This window comes from Aethalodelphis obliquidens, unplaced genomic scaffold (genome assembly GCF_003676395.1).
Source record: "Aethalodelphis obliquidens isolate GAN/ISIS:26980383/991018 unplaced genomic scaffold, ASM367639v1 scaffold30, whole genome shotgun sequence".
Taxonomy (NCBI): domain Eukaryota; kingdom Metazoa; phylum Chordata; class Mammalia; order Artiodactyla; family Delphinidae; genus Aethalodelphis; species Aethalodelphis obliquidens.
In genome coordinates, this window is record NW_020837974.1 from 19,028,904 (window position 1) to 19,048,006 (window position 19,103).

The 19,103-nt window shown below is 45.4% G+C and overlaps 2 protein-coding genes and 1 pseudogene across 15 annotated transcripts in view; 1 reads left to right on the forward strand and 2 right to left on the reverse strand.

Annotated features, from left to right (window-relative positions):
- The window catches only part of LCMT1 (leucine carboxyl methyltransferase 1), a 53,445-nt gene extending 48,762 nt beyond the window's left edge, over positions 1 to 4,683 (reverse strand). Inside the window, exon 1 of one of the 2 annotated variants that reach the window (XM_027126585.1) lies at positions 4,367 to 4,613. In XM_027126585.1, coding sequence (XP_026982386.1) covers positions 4,367 to 4,473 — 107 coding nt within the window. In that variant the 5' untranslated portion in view covers positions 4,474 to 4,613. Of the gene's footprint in view, positions 1 to 4,366 lie in introns of both variants that reach the window. The other variant, XM_027126586.1, reaches the window with a different exon arrangement.
- Positions 4,684 to 11,635: 6,952 nt separating this feature from the next.
- Positions 11,636 to 16,777, reverse strand: LOC113630324 (thyroid receptor-interacting protein 11-like; annotated as a pseudogene).
- A 2,071-nt stretch (positions 16,778 to 18,848) lies between these two features.
- The window catches only part of ARHGAP17 (Rho GTPase activating protein 17), an 89,111-nt gene continuing 88,856 nt past the window's right edge, over positions 18,849 to 19,103 (forward strand). For 11 of the 13 annotated variants that reach the window (XR_003437082.1, XR_003437083.1, XR_003437079.1 and 8 more), the window contains exon 1: positions 18,849 to 19,003. Coding sequence is in view for 8 of the 13 variants with exons in the window: in XM_027126594.1 (XP_026982395.1) it covers positions 18,951 to 19,003 (53 nt within the window). In the remaining 5 variants the exon portion in view is untranslated. The remainder of the gene's footprint in view (positions 19,004 to 19,103) is intronic. The other 2 variants (XM_027126587.1, XM_027126596.1) reach the window with 2 other exon arrangements.

Here is a 19,103-nt window from a genome sequence, read left to right on the forward strand (position 1 = left end):
GGCCCAGCCGCTCCGCGGCATGTGGGATCTTCCCAGACCGGGGCACGAACCCGTGTCCCCTGCATCAGCAGGCGGACCCTCAACCACTGCACCACCAGGGAAGCCCTCTATCAACTTTTTAATGTTTCATTTTTATTACGAATTTTACACTCAAAACACTGGAGAATAGGAAAGTGAGCTAGCCAGAGAATCACGCTGGAATGAGCTGGTCCTGTAAGGGCACAGGTGAGGCTGGCTGACACGAAATCCCAGCAGTACGAAGCCACCCTGCTGTGTGATTTCTACCACCAGTATTCCGGGTGAAAACGGAGAGTCTGGTTCAACCAGGGTCTGGGTTTACTAGGATTAAGGGCAAGGGAAATAAAGCCATTGCCAAGAGAACTACTGAAGGATTGGCTATGAACTCGAAGCTCAGTTAAGAGGTAGCAGCCTACAGGGAAGTGTCTAAAGGCTGGAGAAAACCATGGAGGTCCTGAGGAGAAAGATGCTGAGGGCAGAGCAGAAACAACTGATCAAGCGTGCTGGAAAGAAGAGACTGGGGTTGAAGGGCGCTGCACTGTTCATCTGTGAGGTGGTGCATGCAGCACCGGGATGGAAATCCAGGGGATCGTGGCGGGAACGGTGACAGAGGTGGATGAGCAGAGGTAATCACTGCAGATGAGGTGTTCAAGAAAATAAGCGTTCCCGCGTGAACACTGGGTCCTCCACATGCACGCTAGGAAGTCAACTAGGATGATGGCAAGAACTGAGGCAGAGAGGAAGGCCTGTGGGCCAGATACCCAAGTCATCAATGAATTAGGTGAATAACCAGCAGAAGGTAAAAAACAGTAATATGGAGGAGAGGATGCTGGGGACGTGGGTCTCAAAGAAATGGGGTGAGGGGACAAAGAGCAGTGAGGACACAAATTCTGATCCTCCTGATTCTAGGATATCCAGGGTGTGAGAAAACAGAGGCATGACTTGGCTTCAAGAAAAGGATATCCCCAGGGAAGGGCCGGCGTCAATACAAAGAGAGGGACGGAATGACTAAAGAGAGGCTAAGGAAATAGAGGTGGGGGATGATTATGGAGTGGTAATTTCAGAGGGCACAGTGGGGGCTGCAGGAGGGGTGCGATCAAGGGTAAAAATGAGTGGGGAACTGACTTAGGGGCACAGCATGATGGGGAAGATAAGGAGGACTGGGGAGTGGGGTGAGTTAGCCATCCTGGTAAGTGCACTATAGATAGCTGTTGAATCAAATGGGAGTTATTAGGCATAAACCTAATATATCCAATCAGAAGCGTTCTAACTGTTGGACTGTAGGAGTGACGGAGTCTGTGGTGATCACGATGATGATGATGATTTGGTGACAATGGGGCAGTGATGATGACAACAACTACCAATTGTGAACACCTACCGTGTGCCAAGCACTCTTGGAAGCACGCCACATTTAAGCCTCACAACAACCCTCTGAGACCGATAACAGCATTATTATCTGCAGAGGGGCTCTAAACCAAAAGGAAGGAGCAAATTAAAACAGAAATAACAGAATTGTAGGAGCCCTGGGGAGCTAATCGGCTTTTTGAACATTATTTTAGGGATCTTACAGCTATAACTCATGGCAGCAGGAACCAGCATGACCCACAGCTATTTCAGTAACTTCAAACAAATAATATTCAGACTGGAGGAAAAATCAAAATAACAATAAGAATTTATTGAAGGGTTCACTTCGTGCCAGATCCTGTGCTAACCTTTGCATGGATTATCTCATTTAATCCTCATATCTAAAAGGCAAGTTACCATTATTATCCCCATTATAAAGATAAAGAAAACTAAGGCAGAAAGAGAGTAACAGGCCCACAATTCACACAAAGAATTCCTATTTAATAAGATGACTTCTTGACAAGACTTAAGGGTTTCATATGTTACAGTGAAGGTGCAGGTCACAGTATCAACAGAACTTGAAAGTTATTAAATCCTGCAAAATATCTTAAAACATTAACTTATGGATTCTCACCATCTCTTTGCGTGTTTTTTCCAGATGAGAGAAAACCCAGTGCAAAAAAAGCTTTGATGAAGTGCATCCAGATGGCAAACATGTCTGGTTTTTACGGCCCGGGAACCTACCCCAGAAGATTCTGATTCAGTGGATCTAGAGTCGGCCCTGAGTATCTGCGTTTCTTTTAAAAGCTCCAAAGGCTCTGCTGGTGTGCAGTTTGGGCTGGGAACTACTGCCTTAGATTCTCTGCAGTTCCAAATCCAAACTTCCCCTATGAAGTTGAGATGTCTGAAGACACCAAGGGCATTGGAAACTGAGGCAGAGAAGAGGTGAAATTATAAAAACCATCCAACAGAGAGCCAAGGAAAGGCATGCTCTGGTTATACTATTTCTCTGTACTTTTGTGTCTGAACTATTTCCTAGCTAATTTGCTTTATTTTCTTAAATTAATTTTTATTGTAGTTGATTTACAATGTTGTGTTAGTTTCTGCTGTACAGCAAAGTGAATCAGTTACACATATACATATATCTACTCTTTTTTAAGATTCTTTTCCCATACAGGTCATTACAAAGTATTGAGTAGAGTTCCCTGTGCTAGACAGTAGGTTCTTATTAGTTATCTATTTTATATATAGTACCTAATTTGCTTTATGTAGGCAAGTTGGCCAAAAATGTTACCAACAAATATTAAATGAGCCAAGTATTACCAATAAATATTAAGTAAACCTAGCCCTAACGTGCTACTGAAAAGTATTTTATTTCTCTCTGGTAATTCTGACGGCACTTCTGATTCTCTTAGCAAACAGCAGTCAAATATGAGAAAAATTGCTTCTAATTCAATAATGCTACGGATGTGGTCAACAGAGATCAAAAGCTGGAGAAGAAATACAGTTGGGTATAATTCATTTAAGCTCACAAATTTCACCAGGGACTGCCTTCAAGCCTTTAATACTTATGAATGTATTTATCTATTTATTTAATCAACCACCACTAACACGTACTACACGCCAGACACTACACTAAGTGCTTTACTAATATTTAATATCATTTCATCTTTACAAGCACCTATGAAGTGGGTATTATTTTCATCCCCACTTTACAGATCAAGAGACTGAGACACAGAGTGATTTAGTAACCTGCCCAAGTTCACGCAGCTAGTGAATGGCCCATCTTGACAGTCTGGCTCCAGAGTCCATGCTCTGAATCACTATGCTTAGTCTCCAAGACCTACAAAAAGTTCAAACCTTAACCCCAAACTTGTTTTCCCCACCAGGTCCCTACAAGGCCGCAGCTTCCAAGGCATTCATTCAGTTCCTCAAACAGTCCATACTCCTTCCTTGACCTGCCTGAACACCCTCTTATATCCCTATTTTCTTTCTTTTTTAAAGTCATCTGTTCTCAGCTCAAACATTATCAACTAAATTTCAAACTCTAATGGCGCACTGTATTTCTCAGCATTAAACACAAAATTGTAATTATATTACTTCCTGGGTAATTATTTGCTTCCTGTCTTTTCCAACTAGGGGGTGAGTTCAGACACCATGTCAATCTTCTTCATGGGTTCTCAATCACTGAATACCCACCAACCAGACAAAAGGAAATAAGCTCTCCATAATTTGGGTTTTCTTTTTTTGTTTTTGGCCACGCTGCCAGGCTTGTGGGATCTCAGTTCCCTGACCAGGGACTGAATCCGCGCCCTTGGCAGTGAAAGTGCAGAGTCCTAACCACTGGACCGCCACGTAACTCCCTCAATAAATTTTGTTGAATGAATGAATGAGTGGCATACACTCAAGTCTCATGCTTTCTTTTTCATGCTTTCTGGTACGTGACACATACCTGTGCTCGCAACGGCCCCCCACATAGCCCCCACTACACCCGCAAAAGTGCAGACTCCAATAGCACACAGGAAAGCTCTCTGGAAAATACTGGCTCTGCACACAAATATTATGTGACCCTGGACAGGTCATTTCCCCCCTTAACTGACCTGAGTTTCAGGTGCACAATGGGGATCACGCCAAGTCCCAATGGAATGTAACCTACAAAAGAGGGAGAACCTGCACTTCTCCCCATAACCTATCAAAACTGTAGTTATTACTCGTGTGTTTCCAGCAAGACCCTGGCTCCGAGAAGGCCAAGTCCACGTCTGCCTGGTTCAGCGCCGTATCCCAGGCACGGTACCCGCGGGCTTGTACCGTGCCTGGCCCACAGCAAAAATTAGATAATTATGAGTTAAGTAGATGAATGCCTGCTCTGAGCATTTCACAGATGTCGCACGAGTTGACGGGTGACTTCTGGCGTAAAAGCGTATTCCTTAGACACAGGCCCGCCTCCCACCTAGGCCCCAGCCCCCCGGAGATGCCAGCCCCTAACCCCACGCCAGGCAGTCACCTCTTGCATATAGAAGCATCTTCGCAAGTGCCGCGCACGCCCTCGTCGTCCGTGTCGGTAGGGGAAGAACAGGTGGTGAAAGAGGGCCTCCTCAGGCTAGTGGCCATGGGCGTGAAGGTGTCGGGGTGCTGCGTCCACCGGTGACATGGAAGCGGGGTCGACGGACGCCGGGAAAATGAGCGAGCCCCGGACAAGGTAGTAGAGACGGACTGGGTTCTACAAGGCTCACCTGGCGCGGCTCAGTGACACCGCCCACGGCGGCTGCCCCAGCAACCTGCCCGCTGATTAGATCCTTTGCGAAGACGCTCATTGGACAATTTCCCCGCCCCATCAGCCCACGGAGGTGCCCATTGGACAACTCCCTTGGCCCCGCCCACATAACCCGGAAGTACCCGGAGGGAGAAAGTAAACTGAAATTGACGTAAGAGGGCACCGCAATGCTCTCCGGGAATTGTAGTCTTAGGGGCTTTGAGAGGCCCCTGCGTTTCTTTTCTTTTTTTTTTTTTTTTTCGCGGTACGCGGGCCTCTCACTGTTGCGTCCTCTCCCGCTGCGGAGCACAGGCTCCGGACGCGCAGGCTCAGCGGCCATGGCTCACGGCCCCAGCCGCTCCGCGGCATGTGGGATCTTCCCGGACCGGGGCACGAACCCGTGTTCTTTGCATCGGCAGGCGGACTCCCAACCACTGTGCCACCAGGGAAGCCCCGCCACAGGGTTTCTTATTGCTAGTCACGAAATTTTATAACTGTAGTTAACTCAGAGCGGAAGAGCTGGAAGGATTCTCAGCACTGGGGCAAAGGGCTGAGAATCCAGACGGAAAAACAAGTGTCAGTGTTACAGTCAGTTGGGGCTCAGTCTCATTCAGAAATTGAACAAGTATTTACTGAGTGCCGACTCTACCCCAGGAACTGGGCGAAGAGCTTTGCACACATAATCGCCTTTGAAATGTTGTGAGGGAAGGAATATGTGGAAAACGAATACAATGGAAAACTATGTAGCAGTGAAAATGAACGAACTAGAGTTACCAGTTACAAGCATCAGTGTCTGAATTTCAAAAACATGATATTCGGTGAAAGAAGAAATAGATAACATTTTTGTAAAGTTCAATCCAAGCAAAACTAATGTTATTTAGAAAAACAACATATATGGTAATAATATACAGAAAAGTAAAGGAATGAGTGGAGAAAAACAGAAGTTAGGCTCCTTGTGACCTTTAGGGAGGAGGGTAGGACACTCCTCCAGGGAAACGAAATGGGGAAGTGGTATATAGACACTTCAATAATTTCTTTTTTTTTTTTAATTTTTATTTATTGATTTATTTATCTATGGCGGTGTTGGGTCTTCGTTTCTGTGCGAGGGCTTTCTCTAGTTGCGGCGAGCGGGGGCCACTCTTCATCGCGGTGCGCGGGCCTCTCACTATCGTGGCCTCTCCCGTTGCGGAGCACAGGCTCCAGACGCGCAGGCTCAGTAACTGTGGCTCACGGGGCCAGCTGCTCTGCGGCATGTGGGATCTTCCCAGACCAGGGCTCGAACCCGTGACTCCTACATTGGCAGGCGGATTCTCAACCACTGCGCCACCAGGGAAGCCCCAACTTCAATCATTTCTAAAGCTGAGGTAGGTTCACGTGTGTTTGTTTCACTATGATACATATTCAAGATATTCATATATTGTGTACTAGACTTATTATAAAACATTTTCTTTTCTTTTAACTTTTTTTTTAATTTTTGGCTGCGTTTAGTCTTTGTTGTTGCACGCGGGCTCTCTCCAGCTGCAGCGAGCAGGGACTACTCTTCGTTGCAGCGCACAGGGTGCGTGGGCTTCTCACTGCGGTGGCCTATCCTGCTGCAGAGCACGGGCTCTAGGCACGCAGGCTTCAGTAGTTGTGGCACACGGGCTTAGTTGCTCCGCGGCATGTGGGATCTTCCTGGACCAGGGCTCGAACCCGTGTCCCCCGCATTGGCAGGCGGACGCCCAACCACTGCGCCACCAATAAAACATTTTCTAACTAAAATTTTTAAAGTGTGTTTGCATGTTCCATTTCATTATCTGTCAGGAGCAGAGCATGGATATACTCAAACTTGAAGAACCTTGAGTCTTACACACGCACACACAGACACACACACACACACAAGCAAAGTAAACAAAGGACAACAAAAACCCAGTACACATATCTCGGGGCAAGATCAGTTATCAAATCCTTGCTTAGTATTCAGTGGAGGAACAAGAGCCCATTGATAACCAAAGTAGAAATGACAGTGGGGAAGGCTGAGGTTAGGGAGTTTTGCCAGGGGGAGTGGTGATGAGATGAAATACACCACTTTCTCTGAGTGATCCTTTGGCAAGAGGGTAATGCAAACCAGTGAACACGCATAGTCTCCCAACTTGGCGGTGTACACAGTCCATGGGTGTCAGTGGGCAAGAACAGTGGGTCCACAGCAAGCAGTAGTATAAGACATCAATTCCATAGGTCTGGATGGTGAGGCTGAGGGACTAGAAGAAGGTGGAGCCTTCTTCCTCTCTTGTTTGATGAGCAAAGAACATCTCTGATCTCTGCTGAGAGTTTGATTCAGAAAAACTGGTGATTCAGAGGACTTTGGTCAGTTTCTCACTGAGGGGTCACCCCAGAGGCTTCCTGCAGGCAGGGGTAGCTCATTCCATTTGAGCTCCTGGTCAAGGCGCTGGAACTTTATGATACAGGAGTGGAATCTGGAAATGGCAAAGCTTAGCCATCTTAAGCTGCATAATACCTCCAAATATGAGACTACGCTGGGGTGGCCATGAACAACGTCCCAGCGAAAGTTCACTGACGATTAATCTGCATCCCCTGATAAAGTCAAGAAAAGAGAAACTAGAGTTTAAAAGCCCTGTTGAACATTAGTTAATATTGGGAGCAAATAGCTGGGCTCTAACCATGAAACTTCTCCCTGAGAGGCTAGAGTGGACGTTTGCCACTTTGGCTATTCAGTATTCTTTCTTCTATAACAACAAGCAGAGTTTATTATGGAGAACCACATTCTCCTTTTAGTCCACATGGATCAGGTAAGGCTCTGTGCCTGACACTGGGGGTGGAACCTTACCAAGGCCTGGCCAATCATACACAAAATCACCCTAGCTACACTTCAAGAGTGTGTGTGTGATGTGGTGGTGGTGACCAGGTTGGTCCAATCAGAATGAGCCCCAGGAGTTGAATAGGAGTTGTTAAGTCTATAAGCGCTCTCTTTTCTGGCAGACTTGAACCCGGGAGGCTGTACCTTTGAAGCTACTGAGGGCCATCTTGCTACCTTGTATAGCCTGAGAATTTTGCTATTGGGAAGGCTAATGTTGTCTGGAACACTATATGCTCAGTTAGGGGTGACCTGACTTTGCAGTGTGGGGCTGATGGGAAAATCACCAGAGCCTGTGATGGATCAATCAGAAGAGGCTGAATTCAGAAAGATGAAATAAACACCTGCAGCTTTCATCCTGATCTGCGTGCACACTATCCCTCCCCGCCCATCACTACCTGGTAGAACCTCAATCAAATCATTGTCTTCCTTCTTGGCTGGTCCAGTTTTCTAAGTTTGTGGCCTGTGATTTCTTCACAAGCTTTCCATAGACAGCTATGGCCTGTTGAAAAGGCTATCTTTCCTGCTTTGAACTGCTTTTGCACGATTGTCAAAAATCAGTTGAGCAGGCTTCCCTAGTGGCACAGTGGTTAAGAATCTGCCTGCTGATGCAGAGGACATGGGTTTGAGCCCTGGTCCGGGAGGATCCTACATGCTGCAGAGCAACTGGGCCCGTGCGCCACAACTACTGAGCCTGCACTCTGGAGCCCGCGCGCCACAACTACTGAAGCCTGCGCACGACGACTATAGAGGCCCGCATGCCTGGAGCCCGTGCTCCGCAACGGGAGAGGCCACCACAGTGGGAGGCCCGCACACTGCAGCGGAGAGTAGCCCCTGCTCGCCGCAACTGGAGAAAGCCCGCGTGCAGCAACGGAGACACAACACAGCCAAAAATAATAAATAAATAAATTTATTTTAAAAAATCAGTTGAGCATATTTTTGTGGGACTATTTCTGGATTCCCTGTTCATTGATCTATGTGTCTGTCCCTCTGCAAATACTACACAGTATTGGTTACTACAGCTATATAATAAGTTTTGAAATGGAGAGGACTGACTGCTCCCATTTTATTACTTTTTTCAAAACTATTTTAGCTATTTTAGTTCCCTTATCTTTCCATAAAATTTTAGAATAAACTTGCCTATATCTACAAAAAAAAAAAGGCTTACTGGGTTTTGATATGAATTGCATTAAATCTATCAATTTTGGGAGAATTAACATGTTTACTATTCTTTGTCTTCCAATTCATGAACGTGGTATATCTCTGCATTTGTTTAGATCTTTGATTTCTTTTACCACTGTTGTAGAGTTTTCAGTATACAAGTCCTGGACATGTTTTGTTAGATTTACACTTAATTATTTTATTTTTATTAGTGACTGTAAATGTGTTTTACTTTTTGGTGTCCACATGTTCATTGCTAGTATCTAGAAATACAATTGATTGTTGTCTTTATTTTGAATCCTGTGACATTATTGAACTCAATTATTAGTTCAAGGAAGAAATACTTTTTAATAAATTCTTGTGGCATGAGGCCTGAAATTAAAATTCAATATTGAGAGCTGTCTTAACATCTAGTAAAATTGAGAGGGCCTCAAATGGTCTAACTGCAATTCCCCACTACCTCTTCTCACACATGTGAGGTCCCCTAGCTATATGATCCTTCTTATCACAGGAACCAGACACAGTGCCTGTTTATTCCTGAGTAGCAGGCTTCAGTTCCCTATCAGCCCACTGAATTATCCAAACGAGCCCATCACACCCTCCTGTGGGAACCAGGGCTTGTCCCCACCCTCTTGTTACTACAAAGTCTGCCTCCCAAGCCCCTACTTGTTCACTCTGTTCCAAGTGTAATCCCCCACGTGGCCCTGCTTGGTGAGTGGTGTCCTCTCTTGGGCTGTGGGTAAATGTGACTTGTAAACTGCTGTTCATCCCATCTTTCAGTGTAGAACGTCGTGTGTTCAGCCAATCCCATTAGTTTACGGAGGGAATCTCTCACTGATGGATTGAAGAATAGGTGAGTAAGACAATTGGCGTCACAAACAGGATGGTCTAACCTCAGCTGAGGACAGTTGGTCAGCTTTAACTACCAGCTCCTTTGCTACTTAACTGGTTTGTAAGGTAGCAGTTACTATCTGGGATGTAAGTACCAGTTGCTGGCCAGCTTGGGCTTTAGCTCCTGTTCTGTTATTTCAAATGGATGTTGCCATCTCTTCGCACCCTAATGTCTCATGCTTGCCAACAAGGCAAAAACTATTGTTCATTGACCGTATCCCAGATTGAGGTACCATCAAGGGTGCCTTGTATGTGATACGTGGTCTCTGAGGCTCCTACCTGAGACCAGTGACAACATAATGTCCTAACTGGTGGGTGTTTGAGTTCCACTGACTGGGCATGGGCTAGCTCTTTGGTCATTGTGTCTAGCCTGATAACCATCACTGGCTGCTTGGGGCAGCCATAGAGACTCTGTTTGGGAAGGTAACCCCCACCCCCACCCCCCCGCCAACCACAGTCCTGGGGATGACCCCTTGTGTTGTTTGCAGAAAGGAAGGAGGCCATGACCCCAGGAAGATTTAAGAATGGCCCCTTGGTTGCCTCCTGAGTCATTGCTGTTCAGGCAAAAGTAGTGACCTTGTCCATCTCTCCTGTGCTGCATCTTCCCTTGGAGCAAGTTGTGTGCTCTCCTTACTCCTAACGGTTTTGAGGTGCACATCCATGGCAGCCCATGGCCCGAGAACTGATGAAAAAAACAAAAGTGGGGGAAGGGCTTCCCTGGTGGCGCAGTGGTTGAGAGTCCGCCTGCCAATGCGGGGGCGCGGGTTCGTGCCCCGGTCCGGGAAGATCCCACGTGCCGCGGAGCGGCTGGGCCCGTGAGCCATGGCTGCTGAGCCTGCGCGTCCGGAGCCTGTGCTCCGCAGCGGGAGAGGCCGCGACAGTGAGAGGCCCACATACCGCAGAAAAAAAAAAAAAAAAGTGGGAGGAAGGGGCATGGCAGGGCCCTTCACGGTGTGCTGCGCCTCCTGATTCTCTAGATCTATAGGCATAAAAACTTCCTCCAGGACAGTCATTTCTATATCTTTGTCTTACTATACCTGATTAAAACAAATCCTGGGTACCCTTGAAATACCTGGGATCCCACTAAATTTAAATATGGTAAATATTTTGCTATTATAGATTTGGCTACTAGGTTCCATTCAATGCCTATTTCAACATTCTCTCAGCCTGTTTGCCTTCACCTCCAAAGGGGCACAATACACTTTTACCTTGTTACCCACAGGGTAACTAAACAGCTCTGATATCACACACTACCTTTGCAGACAAGATCTTAAATGCACCCACCTTTCTCCAGGAGTACAGGTATGACATTACCTTTGTGACATCCTCCTTTGCAGACGTTTGTTTGACACACTTGTTAAGGATACACGAGTCCACCATCTTTTAGTTCTGTCTGGGTTCTGGAGGCAACGTACTCCTGGTTTACAAATTTTACTTAAGCCCATTTATGCTGTTACTTTTAAATGAGCCCACCTTGAGTGGGGGTCCCTCCAACAACAGGCTCTAGAATCTGTCTAAATTAAAATCAACAGGCACTCCCCTTAGTGCCCTCAGAGACTCCTTCAGTGAAGCAGCTTTAGCAACTTCCCCTCCTGCTTCCTGGAGTCTCTGGACTGCTCATGATGTCTGTAAGTTGTCCTTGGGCTTCTGATGCAAGAAACTGCCCTCCTTGGCCCTGCATCACATACCATCAGAGCAGGAATTTCTGGCCATGCACTGGGCTCTTCTGGAAATAGAGTCTCTCCCAAACCCCAAGCTTCCATACCCAACTGCCCATTATTCCTTGAGTCATGGAAGCAACACTCCCACAAGCTCAGTAGGGTTATCAAAGACTCCTTGCTACAGGGTGGAGCCAAACCTGAGCCCTCTAGCACATCCTACCTGTAGGTGGGTATGGCCTCCCGTCATCAGTCCATTGCCAGATACCATGGAGCTGGAAGATGTTCCCCTCCCCCAGACCCTTTGGGATCAACCAAGTGAACATCAATGAGTTCATATACTTTATGATGTTGAGGACCACGTCTCCCTCTTGGTCAAGTGCCAACTTCACTGCCTGGGGAAGGACTTCACCTACTCCTTAGAATTCTCAGTCATCACCAAGGTTTAAATTGATGTCAAGCTATCAAAGAGTCAATTGTGGTATAAAGCCGTGAAATCAAGATTCACTATTAAGCGTTGCCTTGACATCTGGCAAAATTAGAGAATAATATGCTCCGATATACATAAATCTGCATATATTTCTAAAAGGCCTGAGAGAATACAGATCACCAATGGAGTGGTTTCCCAGGCAATGAAAAGAGGAGTGGGACTTAGCCAGGAAAAGTGAATTTTAGTCTTTTTTTTTATTATTCAAACAGAAAGTCACAAAAATTATAATCATCCTCATCACGAACTTTCATTCTTAAAAATGTTATGCCTCTTGTACTTTTGGGCTGTTCACCCTTTTTCTTATATGAAGAGCATGCACTTGTGTATTCTATCATTTTGAACATTAACGCAAGTTAGTGTTTTAATTCCCCAAGATCTGCATGAGTACCTGCTCCTTGTAAAACATGAAAGCATTACAAAAACCATTTGAAGCATCCCTTGATCAGCCTTCAACCCCACTCATGCCCTTTCTCACAAGAAGTAACCACTGTCTGAAGGTGGGTCAATATCTTTGAAGTCCTTAAAACACACTTTTTTTTAAGTATTCGTATTTTTATCAAGCAAAGTCAAAATACATGCCTTTTTCAGTGACTTGGTTTCTTAAAAGTGCCATGTTGTCTCTGGCTGAAGAATCATCTATGGCTTTGAAAGGTCTTTCCGCACAACTCCAGCCCTCTTGCCAGGTGACAGCAGCAAAGGTGTATATGTGGGCAAAACATCAGTAACAGCATTTAAAAGAAGATGCCCAGGGCTTCCCTGGTGGCGCAGTGGTTGGGAGTCCGCCTGCCGATGCCGGGGACACGGGTTCGCGCCCCAGTCCGGGAAGATCCCACATGCCGCGGAGCGGCTGGGCCCGTGAGCCATGGCCGCTGAGCCTGCGCGTCCGGAGCCTGTGCTCCGCAACGGGAGAGGTCACGGCAGTGAGAGGCCCGCGTACCGCAAAAAAAAAAAAAAAAGATCTATTTCTTCCTTTCTAATACCCAGAATGTTACCCATTATCTGTAGCACTTCATGACGTTGTTGTTTTGGTGTTTGAAAATACCCCAAGAAGAGGTTCCTCGTGAGGCTCTTGTCAACTTTTCCTTCTGTGTTACTTAGTAAGTTCATCAGTTTCTTCTGTACATCATCCAGCACTTCCTGTTGGACCTCATTTTGTTTTTTCAGATCTTTAATTTGTTCTTCCTTCAGAGTCAAGGCAGCATTCACTTTCTCCTGATGTCCTTGTGCCGATATTAGTTTTCCTTCTAGATTATCTGCAACTATTTCCATCCATTCTGCGACTACCATCTTCATGTTAGCTTAGCACTTGTTCATACTACTTTTCTTGTTCTTGGGAAACAGAAAGCTGTAGCCAAATGTCATCTCTCTGCTTTGTGACAACATTCAGTTGTTCCTTCAATGACTCTATCTGCAAACTGGCTTGCTGATTTGCACTTTCCCTCGCATTGGAAGATAGACGGAGCTTTTCCTCCAATGCGGTGACTTTCGTTCTAAGTTTAGCTGCTCTGTCTTCTGCAGCCAAAGCTTCATGGTTATGAGACACTTCTGATTCTACTGCGTGCTTATGCGATCTCTCTGGCTCCTGCTTTAAGTGTAGTTCTTTGTCGTGTAAATGTTGAACCTCACTCTGGAGGGCACAGTTTTCTATTTGTTTCTGTTTCAATGCCAACGTGGTCTCATTTCTGGCCTGTTGAAACATAACAGTCTTTTCTTGCATTGATGTAACTGCATTTAAAAACTGACTTAATTCCCCTGTCTTGCCGAGTTCTGTTTCTTTCAAAAGATGCTCAAAAGCAAGCACCTTCTCCTTCATTGCAACGTATTCCAATTCTTTCTCTCTCCACATCATAGAAAACCACATCTTTGTCTCTTGATTTTGTTTCCTCTTCCCTAGATGTTTCTACTAATTTTTCATTTTCCTCTTTTAGTTTACACATATCCAGTTCAAAGTTGACGACTCTCTCCTTCAGGTTGATTACTCCCTGCCTCAAAAGTTCATTTTCACTCACTACATTAGTGAAATTTTCACTTAAAGAAAGTAATTCATCACTTTTTGCTTTGATTAAAAGCTCGAAATTTTCACTTAAAGAAAGTAATTCATCACTTTTTGCTTTGATTAAAAGCTCTTTTTCCTTAAGTAAGTTTTGCAAGTCATCTTGTTTCTCCCGTAGCTGCTTCATTTCTGAATCCATTTGTTCACATCGTTTTCTTTCTAGTTCTGAACTGTCTGCAATGGAATCAGACAATCTATGATTACCTTCCTGGAGTGCTCTAATGGTTGCATCTTTTTCCTCCGTTAATTTTCTTAACTCTTCTGTCTCTTCTTTGAGCAATCTAGAAGATTCACTCAATCCATCAGGTTTCATTGCCTTCAGAGAGGCTGCTGACTCGGATGTAAGTGATTCATTGGACTGTAGTAAAATAAGGTCAAACATCCCTAACAGAATATCTTTGTATTGCAAAGCTGCTCTAGGCTAAACTGAATTTGCACTACTTGCTTCTTGTTTTTGAGTTTGATTTCATTCCCATCGTAAGTTTGATCAGGTCAGTATAGTTCCTCTGTAGTTTAGAATTATTATCATTGTCAACTAAAACCCGTGCCTGAAGTTGCTGAAGCTCTGTCTGAAGATGGGGTGACCCACGTTGCATATTTTGTACAGTGGCCATCACGTGCTCTTTCTACTCTTCCATTATCTTAACTTGCTGTTTTAATTTATCACGTTCCTGTAGAAGCTCCTCAGACTGATCCATATTAACACCTCTCACTTCATCACCATTGCTGGACGTTTGCAGTATTGCCAGTAAAGTCTGACACTTCTGAGTTAAAGCATCAGTTTCCATATCTTTTTCTCGAATGATGTGGGACAAATTCTGCATCGTTTCTCTAAACATATCCTGACCACTGCTTTCAAATCTGGTGGAGAGTTTTGTATTTGCATCTTTGAGTTTCATGAGGTCTGCTTCTTTGGCAACAATTATATCCACATCATTCTCAAGTTTTCTCTTTTAAGATTGCTGTTTTCCCTAGTCTTCTCATCTAAAACAGCTAATATTTGTTCTCTTTCCAAAGCAGAGGCTCGCAATCGCTGTTGACTCTGTCCATTATCTTGGTCACTGGAGGAAGCTGAAGATACTTTCACGTGAAGACACAAATCTTTTTGCTGGATAAACTGCATTAGTTTACCAATCTCACCTTTGGACAGCTGATCAATCTGTTCAGTTAAAAGGGTATTCTTTTCAATTAGAAGTTTAATCTCCAATTTCTGTTCTTTTATTCCTTGTACTGATCTTTCAGTTTCGGCTTTAGATAAGTCATGCTTTTCATTTCCATTTTCTATATTAAGACTCTGAGCTTCTGTTACTTGAAAAGTATCAGAATGTTCTGTTGGCGTGTGCTGGAATTTTTCCAGTGGCTGGGTTTTGATTTGTTCTATTGCATTTTGCAAATTCTCCTTTTCCTCCCCTTTGGCCAAAAAGAGCTGATTGTGTTTAATATTCATTTGCTCGTGTTGGTATTTGGGATTTTTCTGTTTCTGCTCTTGTAAAGATTGAAGTAGTTGCATTTTACTCTGGTTTTGATCTTCAATTATCTTTCGATGAGGTTTAACCTCAAGATTATCTTCAACTGTTCTCTCTTGAGATACCTCAGATTCTAGTTCTGTAACAGTGTCTAGAGTTTTAGGGTCAACCATAGGTGCGGTTTGACTGTGTTCTTCCCTCAGTCATTCCAATTCTTCTTTCAGGTGACTATTTTCTTCTTTCATGGATGCAAGCCTTGTATCTTTTTCCTCTATGGTTTGCTGTAAAATTTCCATTTTTCTTAAGGCTTGAGTATATTGATCTAACTCCTCCCAAAGCTGTGAACTTCCTTGAAGTTTTTCAATAAATTTTTTTTTCTCTCTTATGAGTTGTTTCAATTGCTTCTGCTCTTCTAAACTAGATGACAAAATTTCCTTAGTTTCTTTGTGCTCAGCAATCATCTGCTCAATATTCTTTTTGAGTTCTGATATTTCACGGTCTTTCTCTTGACTGAGTTTAATTAAACACTCATGCTCCAGCTGTAAGGCACAGCTGTCTGGGTTATCTGTATTTGACAGTTCTTTAATAGTTTGCTCATACTTCCTTTCTTCCAACAGTCTCTGTTCATCCTGAAAAAATTCTGCTTCTAACTGTCCTTTTTCCATTTTTAAATGAATTAACTTTTCTTTTTGCCCATCTAACTCTTTAGTAATGTTCACTTTATCATTTTCAAGTTAACGAACTCTCTTTTTCTCATATTCTAGATCTTGTTTTACTTTACCGATGATGCTGTCTCCTTCATCTTGTTGTTCTGTTTGCTGATCTTTCATCAAAACCACGTGCATTGTAGTTTTTGGTTTTTGCCTGTGCAACTCTCCTAACTCAGAAATCAGTAATTTCTTTTAAGTAGTACTCTCATTGACTTCTCCTTCTTTGCTTTCCCAGTCACACCTTAAATGATGTACTTCTGAATCCGAATCCATGTCTCCTGTAGCTGTTCTTTTAATGAGTTCATATTCATTGCTCAATTTGACAAGTGATCATTGACGTTCTTCCTTTTCTTTATTTAATAATGAATTTTCTTTTTCTAAAACTTGGACTCATTTTTGAAGTTTCAGGTTCTCTTCCATGAGATCTCTATCCTGCTTTAAGCTACTCAATCGCATTATTTCATTTTCAGCAACAGACAGTGGCTGTTGCTATCCGGACACTTCTTCCAGTGATGTACTCTGTGGAAGAACTTTTTCTTTTTCTGTCACAGCATCACTCCACTTCCTAAGAGAAGGTTGCAACTCACCTTCTTCAGTTCTTTCATTAATTTCATTTATCTGGTCTTGTTCTCTAATGAAAGCATCCCTTTCCTTTTCTACAGAAGATAATTTTTTTAAAGATATTTTACTCTAATCTCAAGTCCTTTGATTTTTTTTGGTGGAATCTAGTTTTTCAGCTGCTAGGACTTCAATAGCTTTTTGCATATCATGAATCATTCCCTCATAGTCCTTTAATTGTTTCTCTTTTTTTCTTTTCTTTTTTTTTTTGCAGTACACGGGCCTCTCACTGTTGTGGCCTCTCCCGTTGCAGAGCACAGGCTCCGGACGCGCAGGCTCAGTGGCCATGGCGCACGGGCCCAGCCGCTCCGTGGCATGTGGGATCTTCCCAGACCGGGGCACAAACCCGCGTCCCCTGCATCGGCAGGCGGACTCTGAACCACTGCGCCACAAGGGAAGCCCCTTTAATTGTTTTTGATGCCTGCAACTTATTTCTGCCAGTTTCTGTTGATGAACTTCCTGCAACACTGCTATTTCAAGTTGATGGTCATCAATTTCCTTATTTAGATTCTGTTCAAACTCCTTGATGGTATTTTGCAGTTTGTAGATTTCATTTACATCAAAGCTATAGATCTAAATGAAATGCTGTAGATGTTTGAGCAAAATGTCTCCAATGGCTGACATCAGCCTCAAGTCTTAAAACTTCTTTTGACAATCTATTTATTTCTTGTTGTGACGAAATTAGGTCAGCAAAGTCCATATCATCATTCTGGAAACCTAAAGCATGCTGATAGATATCATAACCCATTGAAGAGGGTACACGAGTTGAGGGCACAAGGCCATCCTCAAGATTTACTATCTGGGTGACTGACTGCACCTTTAGCAACTGATCCTTTAGTGCTATCTGCCTTGCTTTAAGAAGTTTGATTTCTACGTCTTTCTGGTGTAATTGATGTCTGTAACTTGCAGTTTGCTGCTTTCGTTGAAGCTCTGAGGTTTCATACTTCTTGTCTACATCACTACAAAGATTCTAAGTCTCTCAGCCTCTGATTTTAAGACTGACTGAGAGTCTTCAACCTCCTCTGTTGTAGAGTCAGGTACTTCTACATTTTCAGCTCCCTTCCTCAGCACATCTTTTGTGAAACTAGAAATGTGGCCTGTGAAAGATGCCACAGTACCACCCACTTGCCCCAGGGAATGGCCTAAGCAGGAGCCAAGGCCACCAAACTAGGAGGACATCAAAGCAGGTCATAGAACTGACCTGGTCCTCTCCGAAAAAAGTGTCCAGCACAGTCGGACAATCCCGCCAAGTGTCACTGCACTGCTGCCAGCGCGAGGTTAAGAATCAAAGCACAGTGAGGGGTTTCTAGGCAATGTGGGCTGCGAGGGCCCCTCAATGGCCACACCTGCCTGGCAACGCCCAGGCCTGGCCTGGGACATAACAAAGGGCCCGTCTCCAGTGACCTGTCCCCTCTCGGGCCTCTGTTCATCCATGACTTCCCAGCGCTGGAGTTGGGCTCTTCTCCTCTCCTTCCGTGATTTTCCCAGTGCCCTGCACCACCTCGGCCCCCTGGACGCGGCCACCATCACAGCCGCACTAAAGGTGCCATCTCTGAGCTCCTGTTCGTAGAAAACACACTTTGCCTCTGATTTTTTTTTTATACGGAATGATATGCAAGGTAGATTTTAATCAATAAAAGAAAAGCAGTACTAGAGTAATACTTTTTGAATAGGAGTAAAATATATTTAATTGCCTTTGACTTTTTTACTAAGTGGCATCACACTGTCCTGCAGCTTGTGAGTTTCACGCAACCATTTTTTTTCTTAAAAAAATCGAGGTAAAATGTACATAGTGACACGCATCCCTCTTAAGAGTACAGATAGGTGCATTTTGACAAATGTCTACACCTGTGCATAAGTACGGCCCTGCTAAAGACTTTGAACATTTCCGTCGTCCCAAAGCTCCTTTTCGGGTCCACCTCGGCCCTCCTCCCTCAGTTAGCCCTGCCCGGGTGTCTAGTCCTGAAGATGAGTTTTGGCGGTTCTTGGACGGAGTCGCACCGTCTACACTCTTTGTGTCTGCTTTGTCCACCGTGTGTTTGAGATCTAGTCTGGGAAGTGAGTTAAGTATCCCTCGGGCGGGCGATCGCTGAGCGAAAGCACGCCGAGGTCCGAGTGGACCGCAGGGCCCTGGGCGGCCGCGCGTCGCGAGGCCCGGGGACCGCCTGCGGGCTGGGAATCGGGCGGCCCCCGGGCCGGGGGCGGAGGCCTGGCTGCGCGCCGCACTGGGCCTGGCGCTCCTCGCCGGACCAGACCCCGCGGGCCCGGCGGGCGGCGCCGCTGGAAGTGACGCGACGAGGGCGGGGCCGCGGGCCTGGGGAGCCGCCGCCGCTGCCGCCGCCGCCTCCGCCTCGGCCGAGAAGCGATGTAGGAGCCGCCAGGCCGTCCCCCGTCCCGCCCGGCCTGAGCCCCGCGGGCCGCCGCCGCCGTCGCCATGAAGAAACAGTTCAACCGCATGAAGCAGCTGGCCAACCAGACCGTGGGCAGGCGAGTGCGCCGCGCCGGGCCGCCCGGGGGTTGCGCGGGCCGGGGGCCGGGGGTCACGGACGGGGGCCGGCCGGCTCCTCCGCGGGCCCGGCCGCTCCGG